Source organism: Neopsephotus bourkii, unplaced genomic scaffold (genome assembly GCF_033783945.1).
Source record: "Neopsephotus bourkii isolate Nb327-2 ecotype Australia unplaced genomic scaffold, CSIRO-AGI_Nbou_v1 NB_1493, whole genome shotgun sequence".
Classification (NCBI taxonomy): domain Eukaryota; kingdom Metazoa; phylum Chordata; class Aves; order Psittaciformes; family Psittacidae; genus Neopsephotus; species Neopsephotus bourkii.
The window spans coordinates 2366728-2382039 of NW_026901969.1; the positions used below are offsets into that span (position 1 = coordinate 2366728).

Genomic DNA, 15312 nt, shown 5'->3' on the forward strand with positions numbered 1-15312 from the left:
AACCTTTAATATGTTTCAAAGCTCTTGTCACATGAGATATTTGACTCAATTTCAAGAAAATGTTCCCTTTTTGTTTAAAAGTCCTTATTTCACAAATAATATAAAAAAAGTATTTGGAAGATGAATAGCAAAGTACTCAGTTGCAGCATATGTTTTTTGAAACTGATGATAAAAAATCTCTAATTATACTAAACTCACTTAACTGTAAAGAAGATATGCATTAATTATCTCTCAGCTTCACTTATACAGCCCTCCTTATATGCTCTTAGCAATAATTTTTTTATTTGAAATAAATTATGCACAAATGAATCTGCAAGTTGAAATTTGTTGATTCATTACTGTAGTCTTAACAACTTAATCTTTTGGAGCCTACAGTGCTACTTTCTGGTAAATTCAAGAATTTTGGCAGCTGATTCTTTGGGATGTTTTCCTATTATTAACTCGATGATGATTTTAACAGTATTTAGCATCTAGAATTCCTTAGCCCACTCCATTCAAGGACAAACTAGACATAAAGTTAATAGATTTTAGCTAAATTCAGACTGAATTACAGGGTATGGGTTATTGTTCTTTTTTTTGTTTGTTTGTTTGGTGTGTTTTGTTTTTTTTTTTCCCCTTCTCTAATGCCACTATTAGAAACTCAAGAATTGCATGGCAAAGAAAGTCCATTAGGGCCCTAGATCCTTTTCTGAGGTACTGGTTCCTAGACAGTCAGCCCTAGCCAACAATGTTGCATGTGGTGACTCTAGCCCATATGTTGGACTTTGCAGCTGCTTTTGCTGAACTTCATGAGGTCAACCTGTTTATCTAGTCTTTGCAGGCTTTCTGAAGAACACCCTGGTTCTACAGCGTACTGACGGCTGCTCCCAGTTTAGTATTATCTGCACACTTGCTGAGATTGCACTCTGTTCCATACAGGTTATTAATTCAAGTATTAACTACTTTGGTCCCCCCTTCCATCCATTATGTCCCCAAGTTGGATTTTGCACCACAGAACACAACTATTTGAGACTGGCAGTCCAGTTAATTTACCACCCTCTTGTCCAGCCCATACCTCAACAAATTTTGAGAATAAGACTGCATGAGACTGTCAATGGCCTTGCTAAAATAAAGGCATTCAGTATGCACTGCCTTCACCTTATTCATAGTGCCAGTCCCCTTGTGACAGAAAGCAATAATCAGCCCTTGGTAAACCCATGTTGGCTGCTCCCAATCACCTTCTTTCATGGGTTTAGCAATGGCTTCTGAGAGGATTTCCTCCACAACCTTCCCAGGAGCTGAGGTAAGGTTGATTGGCCTGTAGTTCTTTGAATCTTTCTTCTTGCCCTTCTTGAAGATGGGTGTGATGTCTGCCCTTTTTCAGTCACTAGTAACCTCCTCTAGTTGTCATGATCTCTCAAAGATGATAGAGACTGGCCTCAAAATTACACCAGTCAGCTTGATCAATCCTCTTGGATGTATCCCATCGGTTCCATGGAACTTGTATATGGTCAGGTGAGTTAAGCTGTGCTGCTGTTGGATAACAGCTGCTACATTCTAAACTAAAATGACTTCAAGCTCCAGGCAATGAGACATGTATGGATTTAATTGTGGAGGAGAAAGGAAGCTGAGATCTCCCTTTCCTCTTTGGTTCCTCAATTACAGTATTGGCTGTATCAATGGCCTCTTCTCACAGGGCACAGACAAGTCAGGGTAGCTCCTGAAATTTTTAAATAGACATTACTAAAAAAATCTTTGTATCAGTGGAAATCAAGGTATGTGGATATGGTAAAAATCAAACATTTAACTAGATCTATAACACAATCTATACCAACACTAAAATGCCAGTTTTAACATTACACAAAAATTAAAGAACTTAGAGAAGATACATTCAGTAATTTGTGATCCTTAGGCTCAGCTTTTAAGAAATTCCAGATGCAAATGTACTCACTGAGAAGAACTGATGGCTCTCTTATTACTTCCATTTACGACGAGGCATTTGGCTTAGAATGGCCTTTCCTTTGAGGGTACAGTAATGAGCCTAAAACTCCACAGAACTAAGACTTTTTTACTTTTGTATATTTTTTCCATTGCTTGGCCTGTTTATTCAGTTCCAATGCTTTCCTTTGTCTTTAGAGGAATAAGACTAGGAAGTACCATTAATTACATCACTATACTTTGATATGTCATACACGCTAAACATAATTTAGAAAAATACTATGCCATTTGGCTAAATATCTTTAGTGTCATGCATCATTAGTGGGCTTAGAACTGAGATCTCACGGTGAAAGGTCAGAAAGCAGTCAGAACACATTCTGCATGAGCTGTAAAGCTGGAGTGTTAGCAACAGCCACAACTCCTAATAGCTGTGTTTGTGTTTATTTTATCAGATACTGACTGCAACAATCTACTTCCAAGCCCAGGATATCTATCAGATAACTAGAAAACAAGATTTCAGCTTTTTAAATAAGCCTCATTGCTGAAAGAGGTAAAAAAGGGTCTCTACATAACTGATGATACCACAGACTGAGAATGGCATGCAATTCCTTAACACAGCAGCTGAAGAAGCATGATCATACTAAGACATTGTTGATACACACTTACTGAGAAGATTGCTCTTCCAATATGTTACTTAGGAGAGAGTTTTTCCCCTCCTTTTTAAAGAGGATGGATCTAATGAAATTTCATCATACGCTTTTTTGCTTTTCTATGACACTGTAACTTTGTCATAACTTTGATGAAAAAAGGATCATATTCTCTACAATATACCATACAGAAAGGCTGGAAACTGATCTGACATTTATAAGCAATTACAAGAGCTAGACCTGTGTGTGTCAAGATACAAGAAATATTATGGAGACATTCTAATCCATAGGCTACACTTATTTCCTGGCACTAGCCAGAAAACAGACAGAAAACTGTCTGTAAAAGACTGATCTGAAATCAGACCCTGCTGTCCATTGTCTCAAAGATTGGTATGAGAAGCTGAGTCTTCAGTTGGACTCTGACACAATCACAAGCTCAAAGCCTGAGACAAACCACATTATGAAGGATTATATTAAAACAAAACACATTGCATGTGTCTAGCTTTGACATGTGATAAGAACACTAAAATGAGGTGTAAAGAAATTGTTGTTCTAATTGGTGTTTACTTTTCAAGAGTTAGCACATGTAACATAGTTTTTCTTCTCTCTCCTCCCCCCCCTACACTCCCTCCAAAAAAGAAAACAAAAGAACCCCTAGAAAATAACACAGAGAACAGCTACTTATCTGCCATGGAAGGCAAGCAAAAAAAAAAAAAAAAAAAAAAAGAAAAAGAAGGAATAGCTAAGTGTCTGAGTGTGGATATGTAAAATGGAAATGTGAAGGAAACTCCTAGTCTATAATTTCAAAAAGACTGAGATTTTAAAATTCTACATAATAAAGCTCAGAAGCAGGACAACACTTTGTCTCAGTGCAACAAATTTGTTCCCTTTGATGAAGAAAACAGTGACAGTTTTCTTTTTAGCTTGGTTGCAACTTACAAAGTTAATTTCTGTTTTGAAAAGTATGACTAGACAGCCCTGATTTAAAACCAAATTCAAAAAATGACGTTTTGAGAAAAACAGTATTTACATTCTGTGCTATGTAACCACCATTACTGGTACTTACGTTGATGAGAATAAGACATATGTCCATATGCTGACTCAGTGTATGAAAAAAAATATTCAGTAGTCATTGTTCTGAGTAAAAAATGGTCTTAAAACTGATCATATTTAACTGATTCAGCTTTCTGTCACACTGGCAAGTTCAGCCATTTTGTATTTGGCTTTTACCATATTCACACTGCGAAAATAACAATGCTGATGGTTACACAGTACAGAAAGTAAGAACTGTGCCAAGTAAATATGTTGTCAGATTTTGTCCACCAGAGGTGAAATGAGCTCTGCCTTGTAGATCATTTGCTACATGGATGGGCTGCTGATGAAAGGCTGCCTTAAGATCAGCCTTTTGGAGCATATAAGGTGGAATTCTCCAAAGTCCACATGAAAGACATGAAAATATCACTAAATACCAGACTCATACTTTCTGAGACATATGTTGGCCAGATCTTTCATCTCATCTGGGATAGTCTGTTTGACACTGCACAATACAACAGACATAAAACACTACTGCCATCAATTGCTTCTGAATGTCTTTGGCAAGGTATGAGAGCTGATATGAATACAACAAGATACCAGTAATTGTTCAGGTAAAAAGATTACTAATCCTGATAATGTGAACAAGATAAAGGCCTTTCCTCCGGGTCAATCACATGCAATTCATTTTTCACATGATGTGGTGCCAAACTTCTGCTAAAATATACCACTGTTCATTGAGCATAAATGAAGTAAAAAGAGGAACTTTGGCAAGGACTAGAGTTTTCCCTATGGTGTTTCACAGCCTCACTTTCCACAGAACCCTGGGTACACTGAGTTTATAATTAATATATTAAATAGTAATTTAATGAAGACTGGTGCTGAATGATGGGTGCTTGCACACTTGTGATTTTGTGAGAACACTAAAAAATACTGAATAAAATAATTATGACTAAAATATATGTAACACTGGTAAAAAAACCCAAACAATGACTACATTACAAAATAGCAGATTATTACAAAGAACTGTGGAGAATGTTTAGTGCATTTCTACTGGTTTGTAATAAAGAATGTTTTTTCTGTCAGTTTCTCTCGTTTCATTTACCCTATCCAAACTGAATTCTGCAGTGCAAAATGGTGTCTGGATATTTTTCTCTTCGTTCACACCCTAGCATATGGGATCTCTTAGATCCAGCAATATATACTACTCCCTACCTACTTGTTTGAAACACAACAGATAGGCACTGATATAATGTGTCATTATTTGGCTTTGCTTCAGCTATGAAACACTGGGGACAGAAAAAAACACTGAGGACAGAAAGAAACACTGAGGTGAGAAAGGAGGGAATAAGCAGTATAGACTGTTCAAAGCTTCTGCTTCATATTTCTGCAGGAGAAAGTCCATGTGATTTCTTATTGCCCAGCTGCAGAGAACGAAACAGCTAAAGATGCATGGAACCAGGCAATCCAACACCAAGCAACATAGTACAGAGGATAGCTAGTCTGGGCTAGACAGAGCAGAGTGTAGGCCCATTTTAGTTAAGCCACAAACTCTTTAGTACAGACAAGATATATGCTTGGGAAAAAAAAAGTTAAGACAAATATTGCAGGGTGTAAGTCTAGTTACAGACATCAATCTGGAACACTGAAATGCTCACTCACTGAACACAGTAGCACAGTATCACAGCATGCTAGAGATTGGAAGGGACCTCAAAAGATCATCTAGTCCAATCCCCCTGCTGAAGCAGGAACACCTAAATAAGTTTACACAGGAATGTGTCCAGGCAGGTTTTGAATGTCTCCAGAGAAGGAGACTCCACAACCTCCCTGGGCAGCCTGTTCCAGTGTTCTGTCACCCTCACTGAGAAGAAGTTTCTTCTCAAGTTTAAGTGGAACCTCTTGTGTTCCGGTTTGTACCCATCAACATCCAGTTTGTACCCATCAACAAAGTATATCTTTCATGAGTATATACATTGTAAATTTAGCACATACACTGCTCTGTAGAAAACAGATGTTCTTACATTTTTCATCACAAGAAGCTAAGGGCTCAAGTAACTTTTTTGACATTAGTCCCTAGTTCAGAATTTGAGCCAGCTGTGCAAATTAAAATGTCAACTCGTGGGTCTCCTGTCACCATCTGAACCTAAACACTTTCTCTGAGAACTGCTCCTTAGACCTATCTTTTATTTCTTTCCTTATAAACTGAATATCAATTTGGAAAAAAACACAACCCAAACCTCAACAAAAAATCAAACCAGGAAGAGCTGTGTGGCAAAACCAGAGGGTGATACAGTGCAAGCCTCTCTGCCTCAGGAGCACCTGACCAAATGAGATTGCCTTCCTGACAGACAGATGAAATAAAACTGTCCACGTAGTTTTCTGTTTAGTAATTAAAACAAAAAAAAATATCAAGACACATCACAGGATTATTTGGGCCAAACAGAGTAAAACAAGAACAACTAAATTGAATTACAGCATATAAGACTCTGGCCTACTGACTGAATAATTCAAACCAGGATATTTTCCTTCTTTAATATACGAACAGATACTTCCTTCCTGTGTGAAGAAATAAATCCTTCAACTTTCTGCTTTTTATTATTTTAGAAAGAAGCCAGGGATCAGAGAACATCAACTAATGAGACTGTTCTTTTTTTGTATATATATTCCAAATTAAAATAAAATAAAAAAAATCCTAAAATTTAACCCAGATCTCTATGTTTACACAAACACATTTCCTGTCTACCAAATTATTCTTGGGACTCCTGCCCCAAACATTTTGCATGGTCTTATAATAAGACAGTAATTCTGAAAAGTGTGTTAAAATATCTGCTGAAAGGTAGAAGAGAAAAATAAAACTACTCCAAGTCATCAAGTCATTGATAATAATTTCATACAAACTGCAACAAGTGGCAAAAAAGGCTGATACTCAGATGACTGAAGACTGATCAACTGTACTGTTTCAACTAACAACATATTTGATTTCATAACTCTCTATGACCCATCCAAACATGTGATCATAAACAGATCTAATCCCGCCAGTAGCAGGGCTATCATATCAATCTCATTTGCAAAACTTCAGTGTAATATTGATAAATTGCTCTTGCAAAGATGTTGCAGCTGTATAAGCACATTCAGAGACAAGGGCTCATGAAAAAAACCCTCAGTCATATCCTCTTAGGTCTCAAATGGCTAAATTGTTATCAGTTTTCTTTGCTTTACCTGAAACCATTAAAAAAAGAAAAAAAAAAAAAGGGCAGCCAACAAATGCGAACAATGAAAGAAAGCTGTGCTCCAGACAAATACATAGGTAAGTCATCAACAGCTGCCTTACCATGCTTACTGAGTTTCAAACTTCCCCTGTATACTATGCCTTTTGAGGCTATATAAGATAAAATTGGTTTAAAGTTTCTTTTATTGCTTACAGAATGAAAATATTGATCCTGTGGACATTTTTTTTCACTTAATTATTGATAAATTCAGTTTTGAACGTGATGCTACTCCTCAAATTCCTTTAAAGCCTGCTTTTATTTTTTGAATAGAAACTTCTGAGCCAGTTAAAATCTTTTGAAACCAAAAGAACAACTCCATAATATGTGAAAATTACTAGAAATAATTTCTGGATTTTATGCATCACAGACCTTCTAAGTGTGAGGATTTTTTTTCCCAATTTAACTATATTTTGCTTTGTAATTTACTCTTGTATTCAGTCTTTTTAGCACTATACCTATATGACAAAAGTAGAGCTAGGAAGCCTGCTTCACCGCTGGTTTTGGAGGTGTGTTCTTTTTATTGGAATATTGCAACACTGAAACTCAGCTATATTTTCAGACATATTATTGTCCTCAGTCTATCCTGAAAATGAGTAAAATACACACTCAAATATTGTTGACATTATAATCTGTTACTAAAATACTAAAAAGCTAAATGTTTTAGAACAAAAGTAGCTGTTTCCTTATTCTCACATGATTGTCCTTTAAGTGTAGAAATCTATGGGATTCAATGGTGGGTGTGACATTAACAGCAAGGCAACTACCAGAGCATCTCGAAGAGCAGGAAGCAATTAATCCATGACAAATACATCTAAATGAGCTATATATATAACAAATGCTTCTTTATTTCTGGACATCCAACACATTAATTCTAACTCTGGTAGTCCATTCATGGTCTATTATTTCCAACACCTACGCAATTGCTTAATAATAATAATGATTATTTTTTACATAATTTTTTTCTGCTAATGATTGTGCTTACTTCAGAAAACGTGAAATCATCCACATTTATTTCTTCATAGTCATCCTCTACTTCATTGCTTTTAACAGCTGCAAGAGCACTGGCCAGGTTCTTTCGCAAAAGAAAACCCTTCCAAAATGCCTAAACAAAAAATTTAAAGCATGTTATACAAAGCCATAGATCAACTCCAAATCCAGATTCTCTGTGTTATCCCATTAGGAAGATAAAACATCTTGGGCCTTGGTTTAATAGCTCAATGATCTGTTTTTTGAACTTTATGTGACATTTAAAACTACAAGACAAATTAAATGCCAGCATATGTCTAAAGCTTAGAGTACTCAAGAGGCTCTCCACAAGTAAGCAGAAAGGAATCCTGCAACTCCCTCAACTACAAACCTGGGTCAACTAATTAATTATTTGACAATTCCTTCAGGGACTATTATAAACTGAAAGGATACATAACAAAAAGCTGAGTGTCAACTTTCAAATTTCTGAGAATAAAAATACAGTTGTACTAAATGTCTTACAGTTTACAAGAAGCAATTCTTAAAGACATTTCATGCAATTGACCTAAGTCAGTTACTCTTTCTTAACTGTCTAAGATCTTTACTTAAAAAAATATTACCAGTAGGCATAATCATATCTAAGAAAAAGGAGCACATTAGGAATTAACTGATAGAAAAAGAGGAAGGGTGTGAGGAACACATGCCAAGTTTTAGAACCAGATCCAGCAAAACACTTCAGAGATCAAAATTACATAGATGAAATTAAGAAAATTAAATACAGGACTGCAATTTTCCCCCAAATCAGTGTTTGACACCACTGAAGTTCAAGATGCCTTAAACATTTAAAGCACCATGTAAAAAATTTTAACTTTGCTGAAAGAAGCAGTGTAGTCCACATTTAATGGCTTTCCAATGAAGGCACTAAAATAGGAAGGTTAAATCTTATATTCTGTCTTAATGATTAGTTTATTAATTTTTAGGAAACTATTGTCTAACTGCATAGGATATTGAAAATGATACTGGTTTTAGACACATAATTCCTGACTATTATAAAAAAAAAGATTAAATGTATTAGAATTGCTTTCTTACAATTTCTTTGTTCCTATTTATTTTCCTACAGATTTTCATAACTATCCTGATAAAATATTCTTATGTTACTAAGTGATCACATGAAAAATATATTTAATACAACAAATACGATCAGTTTTTACAAAAGCAAAGGAAAAAAGGAATCCTAATGGTGTATGCAGAAGGATAAACTGTAAGGCAACTGTTAACAAAGATCTATGAAAACAATAGGTCAGTGGTCATTCACAATCAAAAAGAAAAATTATAAATTTGCTTTTAAGAAAGAAGATGAAAACTGCCTTACAGAACAAATTCATGATATATCTTCCCATGGAATTCAGTTCTAGTCACTTTAAAAAAGGTTATAATAGAATGAGGTAAAGGTTCATAGAGAGACAAAAAGATAAAAAGTACAGAGTAACATAAAGAGAATAAATGGACTAAACTTTTATTTACAAATGAACAAACATAACAATGGCTATAAAGAGATTTAAAAAAACCCATAAAATACACAGAAGATAAATAGTGAAAGGCTATTTTCATACTAACATGGAATTCTGAGGTCTGAAACAAATGAAAGGAAGGACATTTTAATCACTATATGAATTTATGAAACTTCACTTTAATGTGCAATAGAAGTCAAATATATAACTAAGTTTAAAAGTTTATAAAGTTTATGGAGATCAATTAATATACTAGCTAAGCATTATATTCCAGAAAAAAAATTTAGCTCAACTTCCCAGATAACTGACTGCTGCAGTATAATTCTGTACTTGTCCTGTTTCTTAGTACGCACATTTACTAAACATTTTGCTACTGCCAATTTGTTGCACAGATACTAATGAATTACTTGGATTTTCAGTTTGAAAATGGAACTTAGAAACCTAAATCACTTTGGCACTGTTGACATTTTTATAGAAGACCTACAATATAGAGTGCTTTTAAGATAACTTGAAATCTGGAATCAATACAGGGTCTGTTTGTTTAAAATGCAGAAAACCCCATGAACCCTGACAACTCTGCAGGTAAGTAAACTGGTTAGCAAACTAAACAGAGTCAAGGTATGGACTTCAGTTCTTGCACATAGTAACCCATTCTGTTTGCTCTTAGCTCAGTATCTACCCTAGGACAGCCTATGCCATGGTCTGTTCCCAATGTCACTATGAATAGGGCAATCCTGGGTTCTCAAGATGGGGAGAGAGGGAAAGTGATGGGTTAGTAAAATAGAAGAGATGGGAAGAATAGTTAGTTGTATGGCTATCATAAATGACGTACCAGTTACGGAGCATCTGTCAGTTTAATAGCATAGACATGACCCAACCAGAACATGAGCACAGTATGTCTTAAGCATAATATGAGAATTAAATCAAGCAAAACTAATTCAGGGAAATAGTGAAAAAGGGAACACATTTTTATGCTTCTATTAAACTTTTTGTAGAGAAGGCTCTCTTTTAGAAACATTAAACTGATGATAAAATAAATGTTTAATTATGAAACTATTCATCTTTCACTAATAAAATCTTAAAAAAAATAGAAGATGATAAGTACACAAAACTAGTAAGGTTTTTCTCTTATGAAATTTGCAAAGTAAAGAGAATACCATAACCCAACCTGGATCAGTGTTGCAGCTTCATGCTTCTGTCTCAAAGATTCTATAAACTGATGATTCTCTGGTTTTGTGCGGTCAGTTTTCCTCCTGTCATGGTACTGCCGCCAAAAAGACTGGATCACCGATGCTGCCATATGTAGCCTTACAGAGATATAAATACTTTTATGAATGATATAGCCTCACCAGTACACTGCATTATCATAGCTGTCAATAACAACCATAAAGCACAGTACTATGCATTGAGACAAATGGAAGGCACTGACTGCTATTAGACTGTTGAGAAATTATAATGCACATGTGACACGTATGTTCAGAAACACTGGAGGATATTCACATCACATAACTTTGGAAATCCAAATAACCAAGTGGACTAATTCCCACTAGGCTCTGTTCCCTGTATATTCACTGGAGAGGAAGAATCTCCTAAAATGGAGGGGTTTAACAATGACTGAATAAACTATTGGAGGCGTCCACTTATGTTCACTGCCCAAACAGAAAAAAAACGCCGAAAAACTAAAGAGAGCTAAATGCTGAAAACTTGCATGAGACAAATATCTCCAATGGAGTAAACAGAAAAAAAAAGAAAGTTCAATCTCATTTTTTGCCTACTTAAACTCTTCACTTTAACACTACTGATGACTGCTTATATTTCCTAATTTGCTCAGTGATTAACAAGCACTGACTACATGATATTTATATTTGTTCTATTTACTACATACAAATATCTTACTATATTTATATTTGAATGATAAAGCAGTAGCTGAGTTAAAAAACTACTGCCCAGTGGTTTGCATCCTTCATTGAAGGCTGCATGAAGACCTCATAGCAGCCTTCTAAGATGTGAAAGGGGCCTACAAGGATGCCAGAGAGGGGCTCTTCATCAGGGACTCTAGCAATAGGATAAGGGGTAACAGGTTCAAATTTAAACAGGGGAAGTTCAGGTTAGATATAAGGAAGAAGTTCTTTACTGCGAGGGCAGAGTGAGGTACTGGAACAGGTTGCCCAAAGAAGTGGAAAATGCTGCATAACTGACAGTGTTCAAGCCCAGGTTGGACAGAGCCTTGAGCAACATGGTGAGGCATCCTGGCCTATGGCAGGGGATTTGGAACTAGACGATCTTAAGGTCCTTTCTAACCCTAACCATTCTATGACTCTATGATTGAAGAGAACTGTTCAACAACTAACAGAATGCATTTAAAATATTAACTAAAAACTCTAAATGAACTATTTCAAAAAGGTTTTTCTGGAACATACATATTCCACAATAGACTACTGTATTCTTACTCATTTTACTATTGTACTCTTACTTTCAGCTTCCTGAGAGGCAATGATGAATTCTATTGTCTACCTCAATAATAAATGTTATGACAAATCATTGTTGTCTTAAATACCTACTAAGCACTAATGCCCATTTACCGTAAGTCTAAACAGCAAGAAGAATACTTTTCATGCTTAGCATTCTCAAAATGTATTTTCAAAATGGAGTTCTTATGGAACCATAACTGAACTTTTGTACATTTAGAGCAAAAAATTTCAGATTCCGTTTTCCCTGGCCATAAATCCAGAACCATACTAAACAGCAGCAAACACATTCCAAAGATATAATAAACCAGTCTGTTTCATACAGGAGAATATTTGGGGGCACAGAACACGCTGAACTGCCCTCTCACCCCTGCCTTTAAGAAGCAGGTTGAAGCATGTTGGAGGAGTACCAAGGGCAGGGCAGGCTGTTAGCTCTTCAGTCATCACAACAGCAGGAGATTGGCCTAAGGTCAAGGGAGTAGGATGGTAGACCTAAGCAACTTTTCCCTCTTGCCTTCTAAACTATACTGTCAGTAAACTCTACACAAACGAATCTTGAATATCTAATGAACAGTATAGCGAAAAAGCCTTACACTTTGTAAACTGACCCAACATTTCTACAAACCATCCATCATTTTCATCTCTAATATTGTATATGTAATTGAATTGGTGTCATAAATTTATCGCAAAAAAAGAAGAAAAAAGTAGGAGATCCAGCGGAAGTTTTCAAATTCTCTTGTTGACAGTATTTTAAAATTATCTTAAGTACATATATATATATATATATATTCTAATATAACAAGTGACAGAATACCACAAGAGATTGTTAATATGGAATCCTAATGTACACTTCCTTAAAATAACTCTTCACTGTCTAATAATTGTAAAAATATTGTTTTCTTCCTACAAGTTCTGTGCCTCTGTTTTAAAGAAGAAATCTGCACTCCTATTGCCTATCCAGTTAATCTATTTGAAAGCAGTCTGACATCTTTCTTACCTTTCTGTATCATTCTCAAAATGCTGAAGATCTTTTCCCACATTACTTACTACTATCACTGACTGTTGCAACATGAGTTCAGCTGACATGTTATTGTTGCCTTTGCTCTCCCCACTGTAATTAATACAAGATTCAGTGCTCGTCTGCCTCATTTTCTGATGTTCTTTATTTTCCTTTTGGTGCACAGGTATGGAGGAGTTAATGAATGTGGCCTGAGTATGGCCAGTAGCAATCCATCTTTTGGAAGGATCCAACAAGACCTGTTTATTTTCTGTCGCACCCATGATAAAGAGGTTATTTTCCTGTAGGCAGCCAGTAGATGTTTGCTTTAGATGATTTTGCAGTGCTTCTGGTCCACCTCTGCCAGTAATGTTTAGCTGACCATACTCATGTGCATATCGATGTTTAATGCTAAGTTTCATCAACTGATTGAAATACCAGCATTGTCCCTGTGCAGAATTGACAGAAGAGGCAATTCTGGGGAAAAAAAAAAAAAAAAAGACAAAAATGTCTTTACATGTTTCAAAATGTAAGAATGATTTTTTAAATATATATTTCCTCTATTGTTTTCTAAACTACCTTGTATTTTAAAGTATCCTTATATGTTTCCATATCTTTACAGTGAACAATAATTACTGTGATTGAAAACCATTTTCAGTATTTATAAATCCTATTTTCTTTTTTTTTTTTTTGGCAGTTTTTACAATAAACTCATATATTAGATTGCTTATTTTACTCTTTTTTTTTTTTTTTAAAGGTTTCAGTCTGTTTGAAACAGACACCAGGGCATGCATTTCACTATTAATTTTACATGTGGCTAGAGGCATATGAAGCTGAAAATTTTAGAGGATTTGAGATAATTTTGTTACACATGCTGTAATAGCCTTAATAATCCAATTTTATCTGGAAACTATGACAGCTAATATAAAAATAACAGTAATTCTACATTTTAGATTAGAACTGCATCAACAAACCCCAAACTTAGATTCAAACCAACAAACCACAATGCTAGAGAGAATATTTTTATTTTTTTTTTTAAATCTTCTTGGTATAGACATTTTTATCAGTGTAAAGGAAGGAATTAGACTGAAGCAGCATTGATCTACAAAGTCTACCTCATTAATTTTTTGTGCTAAACCATCTAAATGACAAGAATGAATAAAAGTAAATATGAAGAAATTGCTACAGATTCATAAGGCTGCATTAGGACAGTGTTTGTCCCTTGTATTAGGTAGAAGGTACCTTTGGAATCATGAAAATTTTTCCTTTGATAATAAAGATAGATGCAGAGATCTTAATCTGGCACTATTTTCAGAGGAACACAATGACAATTCTAAGTCAGAAATCCAAGAGAAAAAAATAGAAATAAGATCAATTATCAGGAATCTGTAAAAATCAGGTCCTAAGATTATAGTCTGAATAACAATTTGCTTTCCTGTTCATCATTCTTGAAAGGTGAAGCTTTTATAAGGTTTTATTGTGAAAAGACTCTTTAACCTATACAACTATTCCCTCTAGTGAAGTTCAACTAATAATTTTTCAGATTTTTAAGAACATATAGAATCAGATCTTACAAGGCTAAAAAGCATTCCACACCTTCTTCTCCTAGGGCAACTTCAGTGCTACTGGACAAAATATGAATGACTAAATTGGAAGCCAAATCAATACAGCCTAATTACACAACTCACTGTGCATTAGCTGTACATTTGATTACCTATTACACAATATTACTCCTATTCCTGTTAATTTCACAAATACGACAATTCTTAAAAAATATTTAAACAAATGCATACATTCACTTAAGGATCTAATAAATTCTAGGTGTCTCCAACTGCACAGTAAGAACAGTAATTTCTTCAACATGAAATATGTAAAGCATTAGTTTAATGCTTTAAATTAGCTAAGGTATTACAAAATATAAATTTGGTACATCATTACAAAATTTCTACAAAAAATACTATGGTGAGAATGCAAAAAAAAAAAGGAAAAAAGAATATAATTAATTTCCACCTTTTCTTTATTTGGTTTGTTTTCATTTGTTTATTTGAGGATTAAAATATTACATGAAAAAAAAAAGAATGTATTATATATTGAGCTAAATAAACTTCTGTATGAAAAACATATCCTGATTATATTTGTTTATTCTCAAGAATACAGAAAAAAAAAACCAAAAACACCATAACAGTGAACAGAAAAGGATATTTGCACATCCCCTCCTTTGACAGATGCAGGGCCATCCCAAGCAGCTGTTTCACCCTTCCAGGGACTATCAATGTGGGAAGCAGAAATGGAAGGGAAGGCTGAAAGCAATTGAAAATTCAGGCAGGGAGAAGTAACCGTATGGTCACTGGGGATCCTGTGTTATTTTTTTTCACAAAGGTTGCTTTTCCAAGCAGTAGCTGCAAAATAGTCTTGTTGCTGTGGGCATGCACCCTGTTTCCCAGCTGACACATTCCCTGGCAATCCACGACTGTACTCTGATTTCGCAGAATTTTTAGGCTGCTC

At 35.0% G+C, this 15312-nt stretch overlaps 1 protein-coding gene across 1 annotated transcript in view; it reads right to left on the reverse strand.

Annotated features, from left to right (window-relative positions):
- Positions 1 to 15312, reverse strand: part of LRRIQ1 (leucine rich repeats and IQ motif containing 1) — a 108905-nt gene that overhangs the window by 60401 nt on the left and 33192 nt on the right. The window contains exons 15-17 of the mRNA XM_061369351.1: positions 12808 to 13284; positions 10511 to 10649; positions 7848 to 7967 (exon numbers count right to left, since the gene is read on the reverse strand). Of these exons, the coding sequence (XP_061225335.1) occupies positions 7848 to 7967; positions 10511 to 10649; positions 12808 to 13284 (736 nt within the window). The remainder of the gene's footprint in view (positions 1 to 7847; positions 7968 to 10510; positions 10650 to 12807; positions 13285 to 15312) is intronic.